The 20,628-nt window shown below is 39.4% G+C and overlaps 1 protein-coding gene across 4 annotated transcripts in view; it reads left to right on the forward strand.

The window, feature by feature from the left end:
• The window catches only part of MAP4K4 (mitogen-activated protein kinase kinase kinase kinase 4), a 511,519-nt gene that overhangs the window by 349,517 nt on the left and 141,374 nt on the right, over positions 1-20,628 (forward strand). For all 4 annotated transcript variants that reach the window (XM_053707651.1, XM_053707653.1, XM_053707649.1 and 1 more), the window contains exons 12-13: positions 10,131-10,341; positions 17,736-17,897. In XM_053707651.1, coding sequence (XP_053563626.1) covers positions 10,131-10,341; positions 17,736-17,897 — 373 coding nt within the window. The remainder of the gene's footprint in view (positions 1-10,130; positions 10,342-17,735; positions 17,898-20,628) is intronic.

Here is a 20,628-nt window from a genome sequence, read left to right on the forward strand (position 1 = left end):
AGCCAATTTTTAAGAGTTCGAAAAAACTGCTCGAACATCCAGACATGGGAGAAACAAGTGACCCGTCTAAAAGAAAAGTTTGTAGAACGAGGCTATAAGGAAGAAGATCTAAACCTCAAGATAGAGGAAGTAAGAAAGGTGGAAAGGAAAGATCTAACAAAATACAAAGAAAAGAAAGGATACGGGACAGAAGGAAGACTCAATATACCAATGATCACAGAGTACAGCAGTAACAGATATATTATGGAAAAAATCTTTAAAAAACACTGGCATCTGCTGAAGGACGATGAGATCATTGGGAACTCACTCCCTGATCGACCCAGTTTTGTATATAAAAAAACAAGTAACCTTAAAAACGTATTAGCTCCAAGCTTGCTCCGAAAGAAAAAAACGAAAACATACGACTTACAGGGAAAACCACTGAAAGGACATTTCCCATGCCACTCTTGTAAAGCTTGCAAGAGAGGGATTAAGACCAAACAATTCCATTCATTCCAAACTGGAGAAGAATTTGCAATTAAGGACCTTATCAGATGCAAAGACACAGGGGTCATCTATCTCATCGAGTGTTCCTGTGGCCTCCAGTATGTTGGCCAGACTTCGAGAAGCCTCAGAGATAGGCTGAGAGAGCACATATTACTGATCGAAAAACAAAATAAGGACACCATACTATATAAACATTTTGCAGATAAACATAATGGCAGAATACAGGAGATGAGGTTCATGGGCATACAAAAAATAATGAAAAACTGGAGGGGAGGGGACTTTGAAAAAATCCTTCTCAGGGCAGAATCGAAATGGATTTTTCTATTGGACTGCCTACACCCAAAAGGTCTAAACAATAGAGAGGACCTGGCCCACCTCTTCAACTAGTAACGAGAACCCACTCCTATGCCCATTTATGACTCAAATTAACTGTTAGGTCTTACTAGCTTCCTTCCTCCACACATGAAAAAATCTAATTGAAACCTATCTGAATCTTAGATAGTCAGTTAGAAATAAAGACTAATAGAAATCCTTTCTCAATTAAAAGAATTACTACACGCACTCTTAGATACAAAAGGACATATGGTATAATACCTTACGATCATATAATAGAACACCTTTTACATAAATGCTATTTACACAAATAGCCTTGTCAGGTCCAATGCATATTCAATAGGTTCATCAATCCCTGATCATATACATTCACCAGTTTCCTTATATGCAGGTGACATCTGATATCATGCTCAACTTCCAAATGCCAATCAACCAACCTCTCATTCAAGTAACAACTAAGTATAGGATAAATCCAATTTTGACCTTAAAAGTCTAGTCCACTCCTTTTTTTCTCTCTTTTTTTCTAAGAAATTGCCTCTTGATTGATAATTTATCGTAACAAAAAGTCCAAAAGGGCTAAGATATACCTATAGTTAACCAAACATTAAAAATAATATATATTTGAGGAGTACCCACATTAATATTGCCAACCCTGTCTGCTATCTTTCAAATTAATACGATATCACATCCAATAGATTTTGTCTTGTAGTGAAAAACATTTCCCTAATGCTACCAACTCAAGCAATCTGATCATAGGCACTACCTATCTATCGGTCTCCATACCACACAGAGACTATAGCAATACCACTGCCTGGTACTAGTTCACGATACCCCAAAAAAAACGTGGATAACAAAAGGAACTGTGATTTGACCATGATAAAGATTGTTAAATATACCCTGTTTAATAAAAAATGGGTCATGATGTTATGATAATGTCATATATTATACACACTTATGAATACATATCAAGATCCCTTGAGTCTAAAACAGGGACCTCAGAACTTCGAATATATAGAGGCGGTCCAAATAGCGACCATGCTCTCTATTATATTTTATTTTTATTTTTAGTCATTTTTTGATTATCATAAGTGTTGTAAAACATATATAAGAGATACATATAACATCTCTAACTGCCAATTTTGTTTCTCATGGAAAATACCCAAAGGCAGAGGGTCTGAAATGATCGCCGCTAATTGGTTTGCATATTGCAACATCTGTTTCTACTTAGATGCACTGAATGTCAAATGAGGATATAGAGGTAAGCTAATCTGATCCGTAAACCGGAAATGAAGTCACGACTTACGTTTCCTACTTTTTGATACATCTAAATATAAACAGTAGTATTGCCATGAGCACGTTCACTGCAATTACCCCCTATATGACATCAAATATGTCCACAAATAAACTCTACATTTGACAATTAAAGTTACTTTTTTACAAATGCCAAGCGGAACCGGAAGTGGAATGTTTTGTAAGCCACATCCGGGTACTCCAGCAAACCCCTATTTAAAGATGCTTTGCTTACCACTGGATCAGTCTTGAAAAAGGTCTTTTGAGGACCGAAACGCGTAGACCCTTTGGTAAGCATCTTTTCAACCCGATTACATATATTTTTTACTGTATTACGCTATGTTGTTATTTTGGGTTACAGGAATCTACTGGGGACGACAATATTGAGCCGTTGATTGCCTAAAGTTCATTGGGATCCCTGGAATTTACCTTGTCTCACCCAATACATATATTCTTCTACCTTCATCTTATTGTTTGACACTATATATTTTTTCAACTTTTTTCTATTTTTCCACTTTGCTTAGTTGTGGTTAGACTTTGATTTTTTTCACCACTGTGATATATCTGGATCACCTATTGGCCATATTTGGATTACAAATGGTTTAACCTTTTATACTTGTCTTTTTCTGATTTTTTCGCACCGATTTTTGCACCCACTTTGTTCTCCAGCCTCCTTTGTTGAACACCAATTTTTTGGTTTTTTATTTTTCATTGACTTTATATTTGACTTTAAGCGCTACCTCATCTGTTTCTTTAGGATACCTCACCATTCTTTTGGACTTGGATTCCTTCTGTTTTTGTGTCGGAGTCCTAGTTTCCTTTTGACATTATTTTATGTGCACTTTTTTGTTGATTTTATATCCAGTTTTATCATCTGCACCACTGTGTTGCATTCCACTTGTTATCATTTTGACTGTGTTGTAATTAACCACATTGTATTTGTCCTCTGGGAGCTTTCAAGCATCCACACCCAGGTTTACTCTGGAATAGGGATACTCTTCAATTGTTGCACGCACCACCCACAATTCACCACAGTACACACGCAAATATGGATCCATAACTGACTCAATTCTTAGACAGCCAATTGCCCCTTATTTACGCACCTCAGATTTCTACGCTAATTATAATTATATGAACATCAAGTGTTTTTTAATATTCTTTTAATGTTGCTAGCAATCCTATGGTTTTAACATTTTCTATTGCCTTTCTTAAAGACTTGCTCGGCAATCTTTGCCTTACACCATTTTGGTTTTATCCTATTTTACAATTTATGACGTGTATTGTTTTATCTGATTGTAATAAATCCTCATTTTAAACGTATCGGCAGTTTTGTATATTTGTCCCTTGGCCTTTTCTCCAACATAGGTGTGTCCGGTCCACGGCGTCATCCTTACTTGTGGGATATTCTCTTCCCCAACAGGAAATGGCAAAGAGCCCAGCAAAGCTGGTCACATGATCCCTCCTAGGCTCCGCCTACCCCAGTCATTCTCTTTGCCGTTGTACAGGCAACATCTCCACGGAGATGGCTTAGAGTTTTTTAGTGTTTAACTGTAGTTTTTCATTATTCAATCAAGAGTTTGTTATTTTCAAATAGTGCTGGTACGTACTATTTACTCAGAAACAGAAAAGAGATGAAGAATTCTGTTTGTATGAGGAAAATGATTTTAGCAACCGTAACTAAAATCCATGGCTGTTCCACACAGGACTGTTGAGAGCATTAACTTCAGTTGGGGGAACAGTTTGCAGTCCTTTGCTGCTTGAGGTATGACACATTCTAACAAGACGATGTAATGCTGGAAGCTGTCATTTTCCCTATGGGATCCGGTAAGCCATGTTTATTACGATTGTAAATAAGGGCTTCACAAGGGCTTATTTAGACTGTAGACATTTTTTGGGCTAAATCGATTGATATTAACACTTATTTAGCCTTGAGGAATCATTTATTCTGGGTATTTTGATATAATAATATCGGCAGGCACTGTTTTAGACACCTTATTCTTTAGGGGCTTTCCCAAAGCATAGGAAGAGTCTCATTTTCGCGCCGGTGTTGCGCACTTGTTTTTGAGAGGCATGGCATGCAGTCGCATGTGAGAGGAGCTCTGATACTTATAAAAGACTTCTGAAGGCATCATTTGGTATCGTATTCCCCTTGGGTTTGGTTGGGTCTCAGCAAAGCAGATACCAGGGACTGTAAAGGGGTTAAAGCTTAAAACGGCTCCGATTCCGTTATTTTAAGGGTTAAAGCTTCCAAAATTGGTGTGCAATATTTTCAAGGCTTTAAGACACTGTGGTGAAAGTTTGGTGAATTTTGAACAATTCCTTCATGTTTTTTCGCAATTGCAGTAATAAAGTGTGTTCAGTTTAAAATTTAAAGTGACAGTAACGGTTTTATTTCAAAACGTTTTTTGTACTTTCTTATCAAGTTTATGCCTGTTTAACATGTCTGAACTACCAGATAGACTGTGTTCTGAATGTGGGGAAGCCAGAATTCCTATTCATTTAAATAAATGTGATTTATGTGATAATGACAATGATGCCCAAGATGATTCCTCAAGTGAGGGGAGTAAGCATGGTACTGCATCATTCCCTCCTTCGTCTACACGAGTCTTGCCCACTCAGGAGGCCCCTAGTACATCTAGCGCGCCAATACTCCTTACTATGCAACAATTAACGGCTGTAATGGATAATTCTGTCAAAAACATTTTAGCCAAAATGAACCCTTGTCAGCGTAAGCGTGGATGCTCTGTTTTAGTTACTGAAGAGCATGACGACGCTGATATTAATATCTCTGAAGGGCCCCTAACCCAATCTGAGGGAGCCAGGGAGGTTTTGTCTGAGGGAGAAATTACTGATTTAGGGAACATTTCTCAGCAGGCTGAATCTGATGTGATTACTTTTAAATTTAAATTGGAACATCTCCGCATTTTGCTTAAGGAGGTATTATCCACTCTGGATGATTGTGAAAATTTGGTCATCCCAGAGAAACTATGTAAAATGGACAAGTTCCTAGAGGTGCCGGGGCTCCCAGAAGCTTTTCCTATACCCAAGCGGGTGGCGGACATTGTTAATAAAGAATGGGAAAGGCCCGGTATTCCTTTCGTCCCTCCCCCCATATTTAAAAAATTGTTTCCTATGGTCGACCCCAGAAAGGACTTATGGCAGTCAGTCCCCAAGGTCGAGGGAGCGGTTTCTACTTTAAACAAACGCACCACTATTCCCATAGAGGATAGTTGTGCTTTCAAAGATCCTATGGATAAAAAATTAGAAGGTTTGCTTAAAAAGATGTTTGTTCAGCAGGGTTACCTTCTACAACCCATTTCATGCATTGTCCCTGTCACTACAGCCGCATATTTCTGGTTTGATGAACTGATTAAGGTGCTCGATAGTGACTCTCCTCCTTATGAGGAGATTATGGACAGAGTCAATGCTCTCAAATTGGCTAATTCTTTCACTCTAGACGCCTCTTTGCAATTGGCTAAGTTAGCGGCTAAGAATTCTGGGTTTGCTATTGTGGCACGCAGAGCGCTTTGGTTGAAATCTTGGTCGGCTGATGCGTCTTCCAAGAACAAGCTACTAAACATTCCTTTCAAGGGGAAAACGCTGTTTGGTCCTGACTTGAAAGAGATTATCTCTGATATCACTGGGGGTAAGGGTCATGCCCTTCCTCAGGATCGGCCTTTCAAGGCAAAAAATAGACCTAATTTTCGTCCCTTTCGTAAAAACGGACCAGCCCAAGGTGCTACGTCCTCTAAGCAAGAGGGTAATACTTCTCAGGCCAAGCCAGCTTGGAGACCAATGCAAGGCTGGAACAAGGGAAAGCAGGCAAAGAAACCTGCCACTGCTACCAAGACAGCATGAAATATCGGCCCCCGATCCGGGACCGGATCTGGTGGGGGGCAGACTCTCTCTCTTCGCTCAGGCTTGGGCAAGAGATGTTCTGGATCCTTGGGCGCTAGAAATAGTCTCCCAGGGTTATCTTCTGGAATTCAAGGGACTTCCCCCAAGGGGAAGGTTCCACAGGTCTCAGTTGTCTTCAGACCACATAAAAAGACAGGCGTTCTTACATTGTGTAGAAGACCTGTTAAAAATGGGAGTGATTCATCCTGTTCCATTGAGAGAACAAGGGATGGGGTTCTACTCCAATCTGTTCATAGTTCCCAAAAAAGAGGGAACATTCAGACCAATCCTAGATCTCAAGATCTTAAACAAATTTCTCAAGGTCCCATCTTTCAAGATGGAAACCATTCGAACTATCCTTCCTTCCATCCAGGAAGGTCAATTCATGACCACGGTGGATTTAAAGGATGCGTATCTACATATTCCTATCCACAAGGAACATCATCGGTTCCTAAGGTTTGCATTCCGGGACAAACATTACCAGTTCGTGGCGCTTCCTTTCGGATTAGCCACTGCTCCAAGGATTTTCACAAAGGTACTAGGGTCCCTTCTAGCTGTGCTAAGACCAAGGGGCATTGCAGTAGTACCTTACCTGGACGACATTCTGATTCAAGCGTCGTCCCTCCCTCGAGCAAAGGCTCACACGGACATCGTCCTGGCCTTTCTCAGATCGCACGGCTGGAAAGTGAACGTGGAAAAGAGTTCTCTATCCCCGTCAACAAGGGTTCCCTTCTTGGGAACAATTATAGACTCCTCAGAAATGAGGATTTTTCTAACAGAGGCCAGAAAGACAAAGCTTCTGGACTCTTGTCGAATACTTCATTCCGTTCCTCTTCCTTCCGTAGCTCAGTGCATGGAAGTGATCGGGTTGATGGTAGCGGCAATGGACATAGTTCCTTTTGCGCGCATTCATCTAAGACCATTACAACTGTGCATGCTCAGTCAGTGGAATGGGGACTATACAGACTTGTCTCCAAAGATACAAGTAAATCAGAGGACCAGAGACTCACTCCGTTGGTGGCTGTCCCTGGACAACCTGTCACGAGGGATGACATTCCACAGACCAGAGTGGGTCATTGTCACGACCGACGCCAGTCTGATGGGCTGGGGCGCGGTCTGGGGATCCCTGAAAGCTCAGGGTCTTTGGTCTCGGGAAGAATCTCTTCTACCGATAAATATTCTGGAACTGAGAGCGATATTCAATGCTCTCAAGGCTTGGCCTCAGCTAGCGAGGACCAAGTTCATACGGTTTCAATCAGACAACATGACGACTGTTGCGTACATCAACCATCAGGGGGGAACAAGGAGTTCCCTAGCGATGGAAGAAGTGACCAAGATTATTCTATGGGCGGAGTCTCACTCCTGCCACCTGTCTGCTATCCACATCCCGGGAGTGGAAAATTGGGAAGCGGATTTTCTGAGTCGTCAGACATTGCATCCGGGGGAGTGGGAACTCCATCCGGAAATCTTTGCCCAAGTCACGCAACTTTGGGGCATTCCAGACATGGATCTGATGGCCTCTCGTCAGAACTTCAAAGTTCCTTGCTACGGCTCCAGATCCAGGGATCCCAAGGCGGCTCTAGTGGATGCACTAGTAGCACCTTGGACCTTCAAACTAGCTTATGTGTTCCCGCCGTTTCCTCTCATCCCCAGGCTGGTAGCCAGGATCAATCAGGAGAGGGCGTCGGTGATCTTGATAGCTCCTGCGTGGCCACGCAGGACTTGGTATGCAGATCTGGTGAATATGTCATCGGCTCCACCTTGGAAGCTACCTTTGAGACGAGACCTTCTTGTTCAGGGTCCGTTCGAACATCCGAATCTGGTTTCACTCCAGCTGACTGCTTGGAGATTGAACGCTTGATTTTATCGAAGCGAGGTTTCTCAGATTCTGTTATCGATACTCTTGTTCGGGCCAGAAAGCCTGTAACTAGAAAGATTTACCACAAAATTTGGAAAAAATATATCTGTTGGTGTGAATCTAAAGGATTCCCTTGGGACAAGGTTAAGATTCCTAGGATTCTATCCTTCCTTCAAGAAGGATTGGAAAAAGGATTATCGGCAAGTTCCCTGAAGGGACAGATTTCTGCCTTGTCGGTGTTACTTCACAAAAAACTGGCAGCTGTGCCAGATGTTCAAGCCTTTGTTCAGGCTCTGGTTAGAATCAAGCCTGTTTACAAACCTTTGACTCCTCCTTGGAGTCTCAATTTAGTTCTTTCAGTTCTTCAGGGGGTTCCGTTTGAACCCTTACATTCCGTTGATATTAAGTTATTATCTTGGAAAGTTTTGTTTTTAGTTGCAATTTCTTCTGCTAGAAGAGTTTCAGAATTATCTGCTCTGCAGTGTTCTCCTCCTTATCTGGTGTTCCATGCAGATAAGGTGGTTTTACGTACTAAACCTGGTTTTCTTCCAAAAGTTGTTTCTAACAAAAACATTAACCAGGAGATTATCGTACCTTCTCTGTGTCCGAAACCAGTTTCAAAGAAGGAACGCTTGTTGCACAATTTGGATGTTGTTCGCGCTCTAAAATTCTATTTAGATGCTACAAAGGATTTTAGACAAACATCTTCCCTGTTTGTTGTTTATTCAGGTAAAAGGAGAGGTCAAAAAGCAACTTCTACCTCTCTCTCTTTTTGGATTAAAAGCATCATCAGATTGGCTTACGAGACTGCCGGACGGCAGCCTCCCGAAAGAATCACGGCTCATTCCACTAGGGCTGTGGCTTCCACATGGGCCTTCAAGAACGAGGCTTCTGTTGATCAGATATGTAGGGCAGCGACTTGGTCTTCACTGCACACTTTTACCAAATTTTACAAGTTTGATACTTTTGCTTCTTCTGAGGCTATTTTTGGGAGAAAGGTTTTGCAAGCCGTGGTGCCTTCCATTTAGGTGACCTGATTTGCTCCCTCCCTTCATCCGTGTCCTAAAGCTTTGGTATTGGTTCCCACAAGTAAGGATGACGCCGTGGACCGGACACACCTATGTTGGAGAAAACAGAATTTATGTTTAACTGATAAATTTCTTTCTCCAACGGTGTGTCCGGTCCACGGCCCGCCCTGGTTTTTTAATCAGGTCTGATAATTTATTTTCTTTAACTACAGTCACCACGGTACCATATGGTTTCTCCTATGCTATTATTCCTCCTTAACGTCGGTCGAATGACTGGGGTAGGCGGAGCCTAGGAGGGATCATGTGACCAGCTTTGCTGGGCTCTTTGCCATTTCCTGTTGGGGAAGAGAATATCCCACAAGTAAGGATGACGCCGTGGACCGGACACACCGTTGGAGAAAGAAATTTATCAGGTAAACATAAATTCTGTTTTTGGCGCTGTACCAATCCCTGTGTTTCAGTATAGCCAGAGGAGGGCTGGTTATAGGATCAGTGGTATCTGCATCAGTATAATAACACCCAGCGCTATATAATGACACAGTAGTGACACTGGCACATGGGTTTATCCAGAGGAGGGCTGGTTATAGGATCAGTGGCATCTGCATCAGTATAATAACACGAAGCACTATAAAATAATGTTTTTAATTTCAAATGTACCTTGGTGTCCTTCACTAAGGTCTGTACTTTGGAAAATGTCTGCCACAGCCTTTGTCTGTGCCTATCCCTGGTTATTATAGTGTTCAGAGAAAAGTTGTTTAGTTATTGAATCCAGTATTTAATGTTCTATGTACTGCTGCCTCTTTTAAGGGATATTCTGGTCAAAATTTTAAATGCACATAGATGAATTACATCTTGGACTTGAAACATATTTGCAATATACATGTAAGAAAGTGCTATGTTTAAAATGCTGGTGCACGGTGCATACTTAAATATACATTTAAAAGAGCTGTAGCTTTTGTTTGAAGCATTTTTGCTAACACATGTATATTACAAAAATGCTTATATTAAAAACTGAAATGCTTCCATGTGGATTCCAAATTTGGCTGGAATGTCCCTTCAACTAGGGGATGCACTGTACATTAAAGCTTTGCTTGCTTTTCTGTTACCTAATGTCCCTTTAATGTGAGCATTGGGCTGCTGTTGTGCAAAATGTAAATATTAAACACTTCTGTGTAGAATGATGCCAATGTCCGTTTGGGTTTCCTTTCTGAATCCGTTGATATTGCTTTTTGTTTCAGCTCCATCGTTAATGTGCCTGGGGAATCTACACTTAGACGTGATTTCCTGAGACTCCAACAGGAGAACAAGGAACGCTCTGAGGCCCTACGGAGGCAACAGCTGCTGCAGGAGCAACAACTCAGAGAGCAGGAGGAGTATAAGAGACAGCTCCTGGCAGAGAGACAGAAGCGCATAGAGCAGCAGAAAGAGCAGAGGAGGAGACTTGAAGAGGTGCAGTTTATTTCTCTTTTTCCTTTTGGTTATCGTTTAGCAGGTTACCAAATACAAATTAAGGAATATTTACTTGAAAATGTATGGTTTACGTAGGATTTTTCTGAGCCCTAGTTATAATTATATACAATTAAAGGAATACGTGTGTTATAGCATGTTATAACTGCAGTATTGCTTAAATAGAACTGCAAATGCAATTGAGAGACCTAGCTGAACACAACTGGCGAGCCAATGACAAGAAGAATATGTGTTTAGCCACCAATCACAGCTAGCTCCCATTAGTGCATTGCTGCTGAGCCTACCTAGGAATACTTTTCAACAAATGATACAAAGAACAACATTTATTCGATAATATAAGAACATTTAAAGGCCCACTCAATGCAGTAGAATTGTATAATTAACATGTGAGTAATAAAGACAATGATTTAACACCTAATCTGAATTTCAAATAAGCAGTAGATTTTTTTTTCTGACAACTGTATTTTTTCTCCCATTCCCCCCCCCCCTGTATCATGTGATAGACATCCGCCAATCACAGACTAGTATACGTATACCCTGTGAGCTTGTGCACCTGCTCAGTAGGATCTTTTCCCCAGAAAGTGTGTGTATATAAAAAGAATGTACAACATTTGATAATGGAAGTAAATTGGAATTTAGGTCTTAAAACTACAAGCTCTTTCTGAATCGTAAAAGTTTATTTTGACTTGAGTGTCCCTTTAAAAGTATCTTAAAATTACATGATCTATCTGAATCTTCTTTCATGCCATTTTAATATATATTTCTGCTTTTGATTAAAAAAAAAAACACCCATCACATCCAATTGGCTCCCATGTTCTGTGCCACTCATTCCACATATTAAGCGTCACATAGCTATATTGTGCATAAACGCATCATTTTAGCTTACTTGTATTAATAAAGGGAATTGATTTGTTTTCTGTTTTAGCTTGGCTGTATGCAGCTGAGAGATTCTTGTGTTCATAGACCCATCTGCGTTTGTTACTATGTACTTTATTTCTCTATGGGATTTGCCCATTTTTTGTTAAACGGCGCATCTGTGTTTTTGCAAAATAAATACACATCCTAATGCCCCATACACAGAGTATAGCAGCTGTTGAAGACAGTGTGTTTGTACTCATTTATGATTTAGTGATAAGTGATGTGGATTTCATGTTTTCCTTATAGCACATTAAATCCTCTAAAGATATGAAAGTAGGCTTAATGATGTAGAATTAGTCTTTACAGGTCATACGTTGCTATTCCTGTGTACATACAAGCACATACTTCTCACATGCTGGGATGCTCACCTGGTCACACAATCTGAAGGTAAAGCAGCTGGGTATTTAAAGAGTCGAAATTGTTACAACTGAAATGTGCGTTAGTACATTTCAGCTTTGAATAGAAGCATTTTTGCAATATATACTAATTTTAGCAAAAATTCCTCTAATAAAAATTATCTTGGCTGTATATGTACATATGCTTCTCGTAATTTTAAAATTAACTAGACATCTGTACCTCTTTGATGATTACATTTATAGACTCTATGGGCCCTGTTGGAATAATGTGTCTATATCTGAATCACACATACTTTTTAACATCATAGTTAAAGGGACATTTTACTGTAAAATGTGCTTTCGTTGATCAGATGGTGAGAGTCTACGATTCATTACGTGTGTAAAATTCCGTTAGGAGGAGGCAAAAGATACCCCAACACACCAGAGATTTAAATCCCTCCAAACTGCCATGATCCTCAGTCATTTTCATTTGCCTCCTTGATAAAGAGGAGTAAGGGGAAAATGAAGTTCAGATCTACTCGTCATGGAGAGGGGTCCTTTAACTGATCTGTGGACCAGTTCCTCCTCGTAGTACCGTTGGTCAGAGAGGTAAAACAAGATGTTTTATCGGCTAGGCAGTGAAAAGGGGTTTTATCAGCTAGGCAGTGAAAGGGGTTTTCTCAGTGAAAAATGTCACAGGTCTTCCAGGTGAAATGTGGACTTTTCTACCATCGTCTGTAGTGATCTACAGTTTTCCCCTGGTGTAATGTGGACTTTTGCACCAAACACCTGGATTTTAGATGCTTGTCCTGATTTAGATCCTTTGTATTGTGCTTGTGCTGTCTAGGATGGGCTCGCCTACTGGAAGTGAGTTGCTGCAGCTGAGGTTAGCACAGTGGACGAAGATGCTGTCCGGTAAGTACTTTGCATCTTCATAGCCCACTGGCTATTATTATGAACATGTACACATGCTTCACATAGTCTGGGAACATAAATTTGTACACCATACACATAATAGCATTTTATAGTACTTCTGAAGAATTGTGTATTTTTAAGTTTACAGTTGCTTTAAATTTAGCACTGCCAGATTAGTGAGCTCCAAAGTCAGTTTGGAGCTATACACATTGTATTTTCATTCACTTGCACTAAGTTAACCTTGTTCCCTTTGGGCTCTAGGCTTTAACTAATCTTAAACAGTGTTTTGCTGCATTTCAGAGTGTGCCTTATCAAACGTTTTCCAAAACGTAGGAAGTATATTCACTCTACTGTTAATTAAGCATTAACTGTTTTGCTTCCAGCTTTTAAGCGCACACATTTGCAAGTATTTGAAGGTGGTCTTTGTTGGCCTTTAGCTCTTTAGGAACTTCCCTTATGTGTGGCTCCTCTAAGTTAACCATTGATGATAAGAGTGTTTCTTGCTCTTGAGAACTCTTATTCTGAGGATTGTCTCTGAGTCTCATGATCTGGCTACTGTGTTAGAGGATGTGTCCTTTAATTTCAGGTGTGATCATATTCATGCTTTTATTGTAGGAGTTTGAATAGCTTTAGAGGTAAGGTCTGTCTGTCTTGCTACAGTCAAGAAACCAGTTAAGAGGCTTGATAAATTATTTAAAGTAGCTCCTAAGCAGCCTTCCTCTCCTCCGGTGCCTGATTCAGTTTCTAAACTCATTTCTAAGGAATAGCAAAAGTCAGTTATTCCTTTTGTTCCATCTGCTGAGTTTATAAATCCGTTTCCTGTTCCTTTTGTTAATACAGAGATTTAGTAAACTATTCCTAAGGTGGATGCAGCTATTCCCACTGTTGCCAGGCATACTACTATTCCTCAGGAGGATAGTTCTTTTAAGGATCCTTTTAGATTGGAAACTTTAAGGTTTTCATAAGGAATCCTTTCAGCTTGCAGGTTTTAGGTTTCTGCTTGCTGCTTCTGTTTGGTGTGACAACCTTTCCGAACTTGTTTCTGGAGAAACCACTTTGGATGAGGCGTGCAGTAATTTCCTGAGAACATCAAATTCCTCTAATTGTGATGCAGCAGTGGAAATTATTTGCATTAAAGGGATAGAAAGGTAAAAATTGAAATATGCATGGGTGCATTTCAATTTTAAATAGAAACATTTTGCAGTATGAATCCATTAGCAAAAATGCTTCTAGTAAAACTAATTACTGTTTTTCTTGCGGATACTCACATATACTATGAGGGCCCTTGCACCAGAGAGCTTGTGGTGGTTTGTATTGTGTCTGTAAAGGACCAGTCAATACAGTAGATTTGCATAATCAACAAATGCATGATAAGAAAACAATGCAATATCACTTAGTCTGAACTTCAAATGAGTGGTAGATTTTTGTTAAATAAATTGCAAAGTTATGTCTATTTCCACTCCCCCTGTATCATGTGACAGTCATCAGCCAATCACAAATGCATATACGTATATGCTGTGAATTCTTGCACATGCTCAGTAGGAGTTGGTGACTCAAAAAGTGTAAATATAAAAAGACTGAGCACATTTTGTTAATGGAAGTAAATTGGAAAGTTGTTTAAAATTGCATGCTCTATCTGAATCATGAAGTTTAATTTTGACTTGAGTGTCCCTTTAACTTTTATTATACAGGCACTGCTGACTCTTTGAGATGTAGTGTTTGAAAACTGGTGCATGGGCCCTCAAAGCATGCAGTATGAAAAACAGTAATAATTTTTACTAGCAGCATTTTTGTTAATGGAACTTTATTGTAAAAATGCTTTTATTTAAAACTGTAATGCACTCATGCACGTTTCAAATTGAGCTTTCTATCCCTTAATGCTAAAAATGTTTCATTAGCTGTTTTAGTTTAAATGAGCTTTGTGGCTCAACTCTTGGTCTGCTGATTTGGTTTCTAGATGTAGATTACTTTATCTTCCATTTCAGGGTAAATCACTGTTTATGTCTGGAATTGATGCTGTTAGTGCTACAGTCACTGGGGGTAAGTAAGCGTTTCTGCCCCAAGATAAGAAAACAAAGAGTAAACCTTGAACTGCAGGGCATTTTTGTTACCTTCGACAATCTAAGACTCTTGAAAGCTTCACACTTTGCCTAGAATTCTGTCTACTCTAAACCTGCTTTTAAGGCCAGCCCTTCTTGGTCTAAAAACATGCAGTCCAAGAAGTCTACCCCAGCCTCTAAGACCACACGAAGATGCAGTCCCCATGGCTGATCACTCTCTGGTCGAGAGGCAGATTGTCTCTTTCGGGAGGCTTGGGAGAAATGCCTGGGTATTGAAAGCCAATTCCCAGGGGTTTGAAATAAGCTTTCGTTCAAGTTCTCCTCTGGAAGATTCCTTCTGTCTCAAGTACCTCATTATCCTTTAAAGGGCAAAGCCTTTTTGGCGTGTGTAAGAGATCTGGGATTAATGGGACTAATTGCTCCAATTCCAACTTCAAAATTAAACCAGGAGTTGTATTTAAATCTCTTTATTGTGCCAAAGATAGACGGTACTTTTTTTTTTGGATCTCAAGATATTGAAGAAATTCCTGAAAGTTCCTACTTTCAAAATGGAGACTATTCACACTGTACTTCCTTTAGTGCAGGAGTGTTTACAAAGGTTCAGAGAGTGCTGTTGTCTGTACTTCCTTATGTGCACAATTTTCTGGTTCAGGCTCCTTTTTTTTTTTGTGTCCACACACTCAAATGGTACATGTGTGACTTTTCAGGGGTTCATTCTAGATTCCGGTACTATGCATTTGTCCTTGCCTGATCATTGCAGACTGAAGCTGCAACAGGATTGTGCTCAAATGCAGCTGAATCCTCTCCTTTCCGTTTTTCGGGGCATAGAAGTTGTGGGTCTTATGGTGGCTGCCTCAGATGCACTTCCATTTGCCAAGTTTCATCTTCAAGCTTTCTAATTTCAGATGCTGTACTAATGGAATAGGGAGCATGAGGATTTGTCTTGGAAGATCCTGTTAGATCATAGTAGAAGACAGACTCTTATTTGGTGGCAGATCCACCATTCCTTGGTTCAGGGGGCCTCTTTTTCTTTGGTTGGTGTGGGTATTAATTTCCACAGATAAGCAGCCTGTTAGGTTGGGGTACAGTCTGGGGTGTAGTGAAGAGTGGAGGGAGTATGGTCTACTCAGGAGGCAAGGTTACATATGAACATTCTGGAATCTTCAGAGTTGGCCTGACCTCAGAAATGCATCTTTACTGCGATTCCAGTCAGACAATGTCACAGCATTGGCTAATGTAAATCATCAGGGAGGAACTTGCAGTTCCTTAGCGATGAGGGTAGTATCTTACAGCATCTGCTGGACAGAGCATAATCATTGCATGATGTCTGTTAACATTCTGGGTGTGAACAATTGGGAGACTTCTCAGTCGCCAGTATCTTTACACAGGGAAAGGTTTGCTGAATCAGGAAGTTTTCATGCAGATTGTGAGACATTGGGGTCTGCCAGAGGTAGTTCCCATGGTCTCCCTCCTGAATCACAAACTACCTTAGTATTCTTCCAGGTCTTAGGACCCTTGTGTAAGTATGACACCCTAGTTGTTCTCTGACCATTTAATCTGATTTATGTTTTTCCTCTGTTTGTGTTACTATCCAGAGTGAGAATTGAGCCAGAGGGCAGAATCAAGCAGAAACCAGCCTTGACAATTCTGATTGCTCTGGCATGGCCTAACATGATTTTGTTTTTCTGGCCACAGTGCCTGATCAGTAATTACCTGCCTTTACCGTTTGTCCCTCCCTATTTCATGGTGATCTTGTGGACTTCTCTGCTAGGGTGTTGATTTCTAGAAGTGATGGCTGGTGACTCATGGACTCTCACCATCTAATAGGGAAAAAAACAAGAAAATATATGCTTACCTGATAAATTTAATTTATTTCATGAACGTTAACAAGCCCTGTCCTTTCTTTTTGTTCAGGTGGTGGCAGTCACCTCATCTACTTATATGTAGACTGAGGATCATGGGAAGTGGGAGGGATTTAAAACTCTGGTGTGTTGGGGTATCTTTTGCCTCCTCCTAGTGATCAGAATCGGAATTTCCCACATGTTATAGCTTGTGAACTCTCAATCATGAAAGAAATTAATTTATCATGTAAGCATACATTTTTTTGTCTCTTAGTGTATTCCCAGTGATTTGTTATGACACATGCAGAGTATTAAATGTATGTGAATTTACTTTTAGGTTTATTTAGTATAACTGGTTTTACTCACTGAAACCCACCACCCATTGTTTTCAACAACATACTCCTTCAAATGGGCTGAGTCTGCAGGAAACACAAACCTGTTTATCTTTTTTTTGTACCTCTACTCTATTCATGTAGCCCAATACTCAAATACTAAACTGAAAAATATACAGGTCATTGTTCCAAAATCCGATACCGTTTTTAACATAAAAAGCTGTGGTAGGGAGGGAGACCCCCCTTGCTAAAAACTGTGTGCATTTTTCAGTATCTAAAATGTACCTAAAACTTCTTGTACGTCCTTATATACCCGCTATGTTGTCTATGAATTGCATTAATTTGGACACTTGTGTATAATTATCAGGGTAATTTCCCTTTATTAGCCTGTTTGTCCCAATGAAAATGATATGCCTGGCCTGGTTAACTTGGCAGTGAAGGCTGAGAAAATGAGAGGAAGGCATTACAAAGGCATAGTTACTTCTCATTTGTTTTATTTGGAACATAAACATAGTTCTTTTAAACACACACGATTCCGTTTAAAGATCAAATTGATTGACGGTTGTTTATGTTATACCAAGTGGGAAGTTGGAACTGTATATTTGTTAAGTTATATTGAAGACTACAAGTCATAGATCATGTCGGTTTACTAACCTGAAACACCTCATTTTCCATTTTGTGATTTGACCTGCATCTCTGTTTTTATATTGTATCCTACTATTGCATTTGAATTGGTTGACACCTAATAACTTATGTCCGTCAGTGGCACCCTCGTTTGCACACAGAGAGACATATACACACTAATTTGTACATAGCTAACAAATCCTAGCAGATAAGTAAATACAATTTGTTTTCCTGATTAGTGACATTTCTTTTGTCTTATTTTTTTAGAAATGGCTTCCGATGTCATTTGGTTGATCTATCTATATTTTGTTAGAGGCGCGATTTATAATGCTCGTTTTTCTGCCCAATTAGCAACAAAGGAGAGAGCGGGAAGCCAGGAGGCAGCAGGAGAGGGAGCAGAGGAGGAGGGAACAAGAGGAGAAGAAACGAATGGAGGAGATGGAAAGACGCCGTAAAGAAGAAGAAGAGCGAAGAAGAGCCGAAGAAGAGAAAAGAAGAGTGGAGCGAGAGCAGGTGAACAACTAGATTTTTTTTTTCCTTCTGCTCATTATCCACCGCATAAAATCGCCCTTCAATAGATTCTGCGCAGTTGTTGCCAGACATTGAGTGCATTTTTAAACAACATTCAGCTTGTTAAAAAAAATTTACTCAAAGAAATGAACTGTACTTCACAAGTTTGAGTAATTAAATGCTAGAGGATTAAAGGGGAACTATACAGTATTTTTTTCTTCTTTAAAGGGGCATGAAAACCAAAAAATATTTAATGATTCAGATAGAGAATACAATTTTAAACAACTTTCCAATTTACTTGCTATCTAATTTGCTTAATTTTTGTTCTTGATATCCTTTGTTGAAGGAACAGCATTGCACTACTGGGAGCTAGCTGAACACATCGGGTGAGCCAATAACATAAGGCATATATGTGCAGCCACCAATCAGCAGCTCCTGGGCCTACCTAGGTTAGCTTGTCAACAAAGGATACCAAGAGAACAAAATAGATAATAGATGTAAATTGGAAAGTTGTTTAAAATCAAATGTTCTATCTCACTGGTTTTCAAACCTGTCCCTAATAGACCAGATTTTGAGGATAGTAACCAGAGCACAGGTGAAATAATCAGCTAATAATTAAACATAGTTATTTTTTCTGCTCTCACCCAAGGTAGTTCTGAAAATCTGGCTTTTTAGGGAGGCCGGAGGTCAGATTTGTTCTATCTGAATCATAAATAAATGGGTTTAATGTCCCTTTAGAGGGACATCATAGTGGGAAAATGACATGCTGTAATTCGTTATGGCCATTTATATGCCACTTCTTTTCACTACTCACTTTGAACTGTGCGCACAGAGATTAAAGGGACATTGTACACTAGATTTTTCTTTGCATGAATGTTTTGTAGATGATCCATTTATATAGCCCATGTGGTAGTGTTTTTATAAAAATGTATAGTTTTGCTTATTTTTTAAGAAAATTGTGCTGATTTTGGACTCCTAACCAAGCCCCACAGTGCCAGATGTATACATAAGTTTACAGACTCCTGCTGGCTCCTGTTTGTGTTATCTGTCTTTTCATATGCAGGAAAGGGGAGGAGTCTCTGCTCTTTTTGTTTACCCAGCCCCTTTCAGTGGGTATCCTAGACTAACTCATCAACAGTGCTAAACTGGGAGCTTCTAAGTAAGTTTTTAAAAGGGTATGTACTGGATTTTTATATCAGTATCTGTGCATATTCTTCTTTATAGTCGTGTCTATTACATGCAGTTATATGACAATTGGTGTATACTGTCCCTTTAAAGACACTGATAGATTCCCAACAGGGAAGCGCAGAGAACTGCTTGTCTTGAGCAGGAAACAGACGCTGTGCCAATTGGTAGTGACAGTCTCACGACCCTGCCAATGTCAGTCTACTTCAGCTCAGAAGTGTTCAACAAGAAAAGGGAAACCATTACCAGAATGTTGAGCTTTATTAGCTCACGTGAGCAACCTTTTTAGGGCTCCTGCCCCTTTTTGAAGTTAAGTAAAAAAGAATCGTACAAAGGGATAAATGTATCAATGGTGTGTATTAATGCGCCACACATCTGTATGAAAGTGCACGATAGAGGCTAAACTGGAAAAGATGGATAAATCATGTGGCTTGTTATGAGAATATTATTTCAACTTTTGAAAGTTACAGTAAACAATGTAATAAATGCAGGATAACTCCTGTCTAGTTTTGTTGGAAGCAGAGAAGAGTTGAAAATATTTTCTTAACATTAGAAATATACAGATCTATATAAATATAGATTGACATATTATGTCTTTTTTTTTTTAGGTAACAACTATTGTAGCATATTTTTCCCCAAAAAATCAAATGTCCATTAGTCATGTGCACATGGTGTAACTTAAAGGGACACTGAACCCAAATTTTTTCTTTTGTAATTCAGAAAGAGCATGCAATTTTAAGCAACTTTCTAATTTACTCCTATTTTCAATTTTTCTTCGTTCTCTTGCTATCATTATTTGAAAAAGAAGGCATCTAAGCTTTTTTTTTTGGTTTCAGTACTTTGGACAGCACTTTTTTATTGGTGGATGAATTTATCCACCAATCAGCAAGGACAACCCAGGTTGTTCACCAAAAATGGGCCGGCATCTAAACTTACATTCTTGCATTTCAAATAAAGATACCAAGAGAATGAAGAAAATTTGATAATAGGAGTAAATTAGAAAGTTGCTTAAAATTTCATGCTCAATCTGAATCACGAAAGAAAAATGTTGGTTACAGTGTCCCTTTAATTAACATTTTAAGAAGGTCATGGATTTTATTGTGCGCTTGTTTTTTGTAAAAAAAAAAAAAAAAAAAAAAGGAAGAAAAAAATAGAGAAAGTTGTCTGTGCATATATGTGGCTACATATATATTTCATATATATGAATTAAAGGGACATAAAAATCATTTTTTCTTTCTTTCGTGATTTAGATAGAACATGCAATTTTAAACAACTTTTCAATTTACCTTTTTTTATCAAATTTGTTTTGTTTTCTTGATATCGTTTGTTGAAAAAATACATAGGTAGACTCAGGAGCTGCTGATTGGTGGCTGCACATGTTTTCCTCCTGTTATTGGCTCATCTATGTGCTTTGCTGTCTAACAAAGGATACCAAGAGAATGAAGCAAATTTGATAATAGAAGTACATTGGGAAGCTATTTAAAATTGCATACTCTATCTGAATAATAATTAGGGTTTTTATGTCCCTTTAATGTGCTCAAAAGCCGGC

This window comes from Bombina bombina, chromosome 3 (genome assembly GCF_027579735.1).
Source record: "Bombina bombina isolate aBomBom1 chromosome 3, aBomBom1.pri, whole genome shotgun sequence".
Taxonomy (NCBI): Eukaryota; Metazoa; Chordata; class Amphibia; order Anura; family Bombinatoridae; genus Bombina; species Bombina bombina.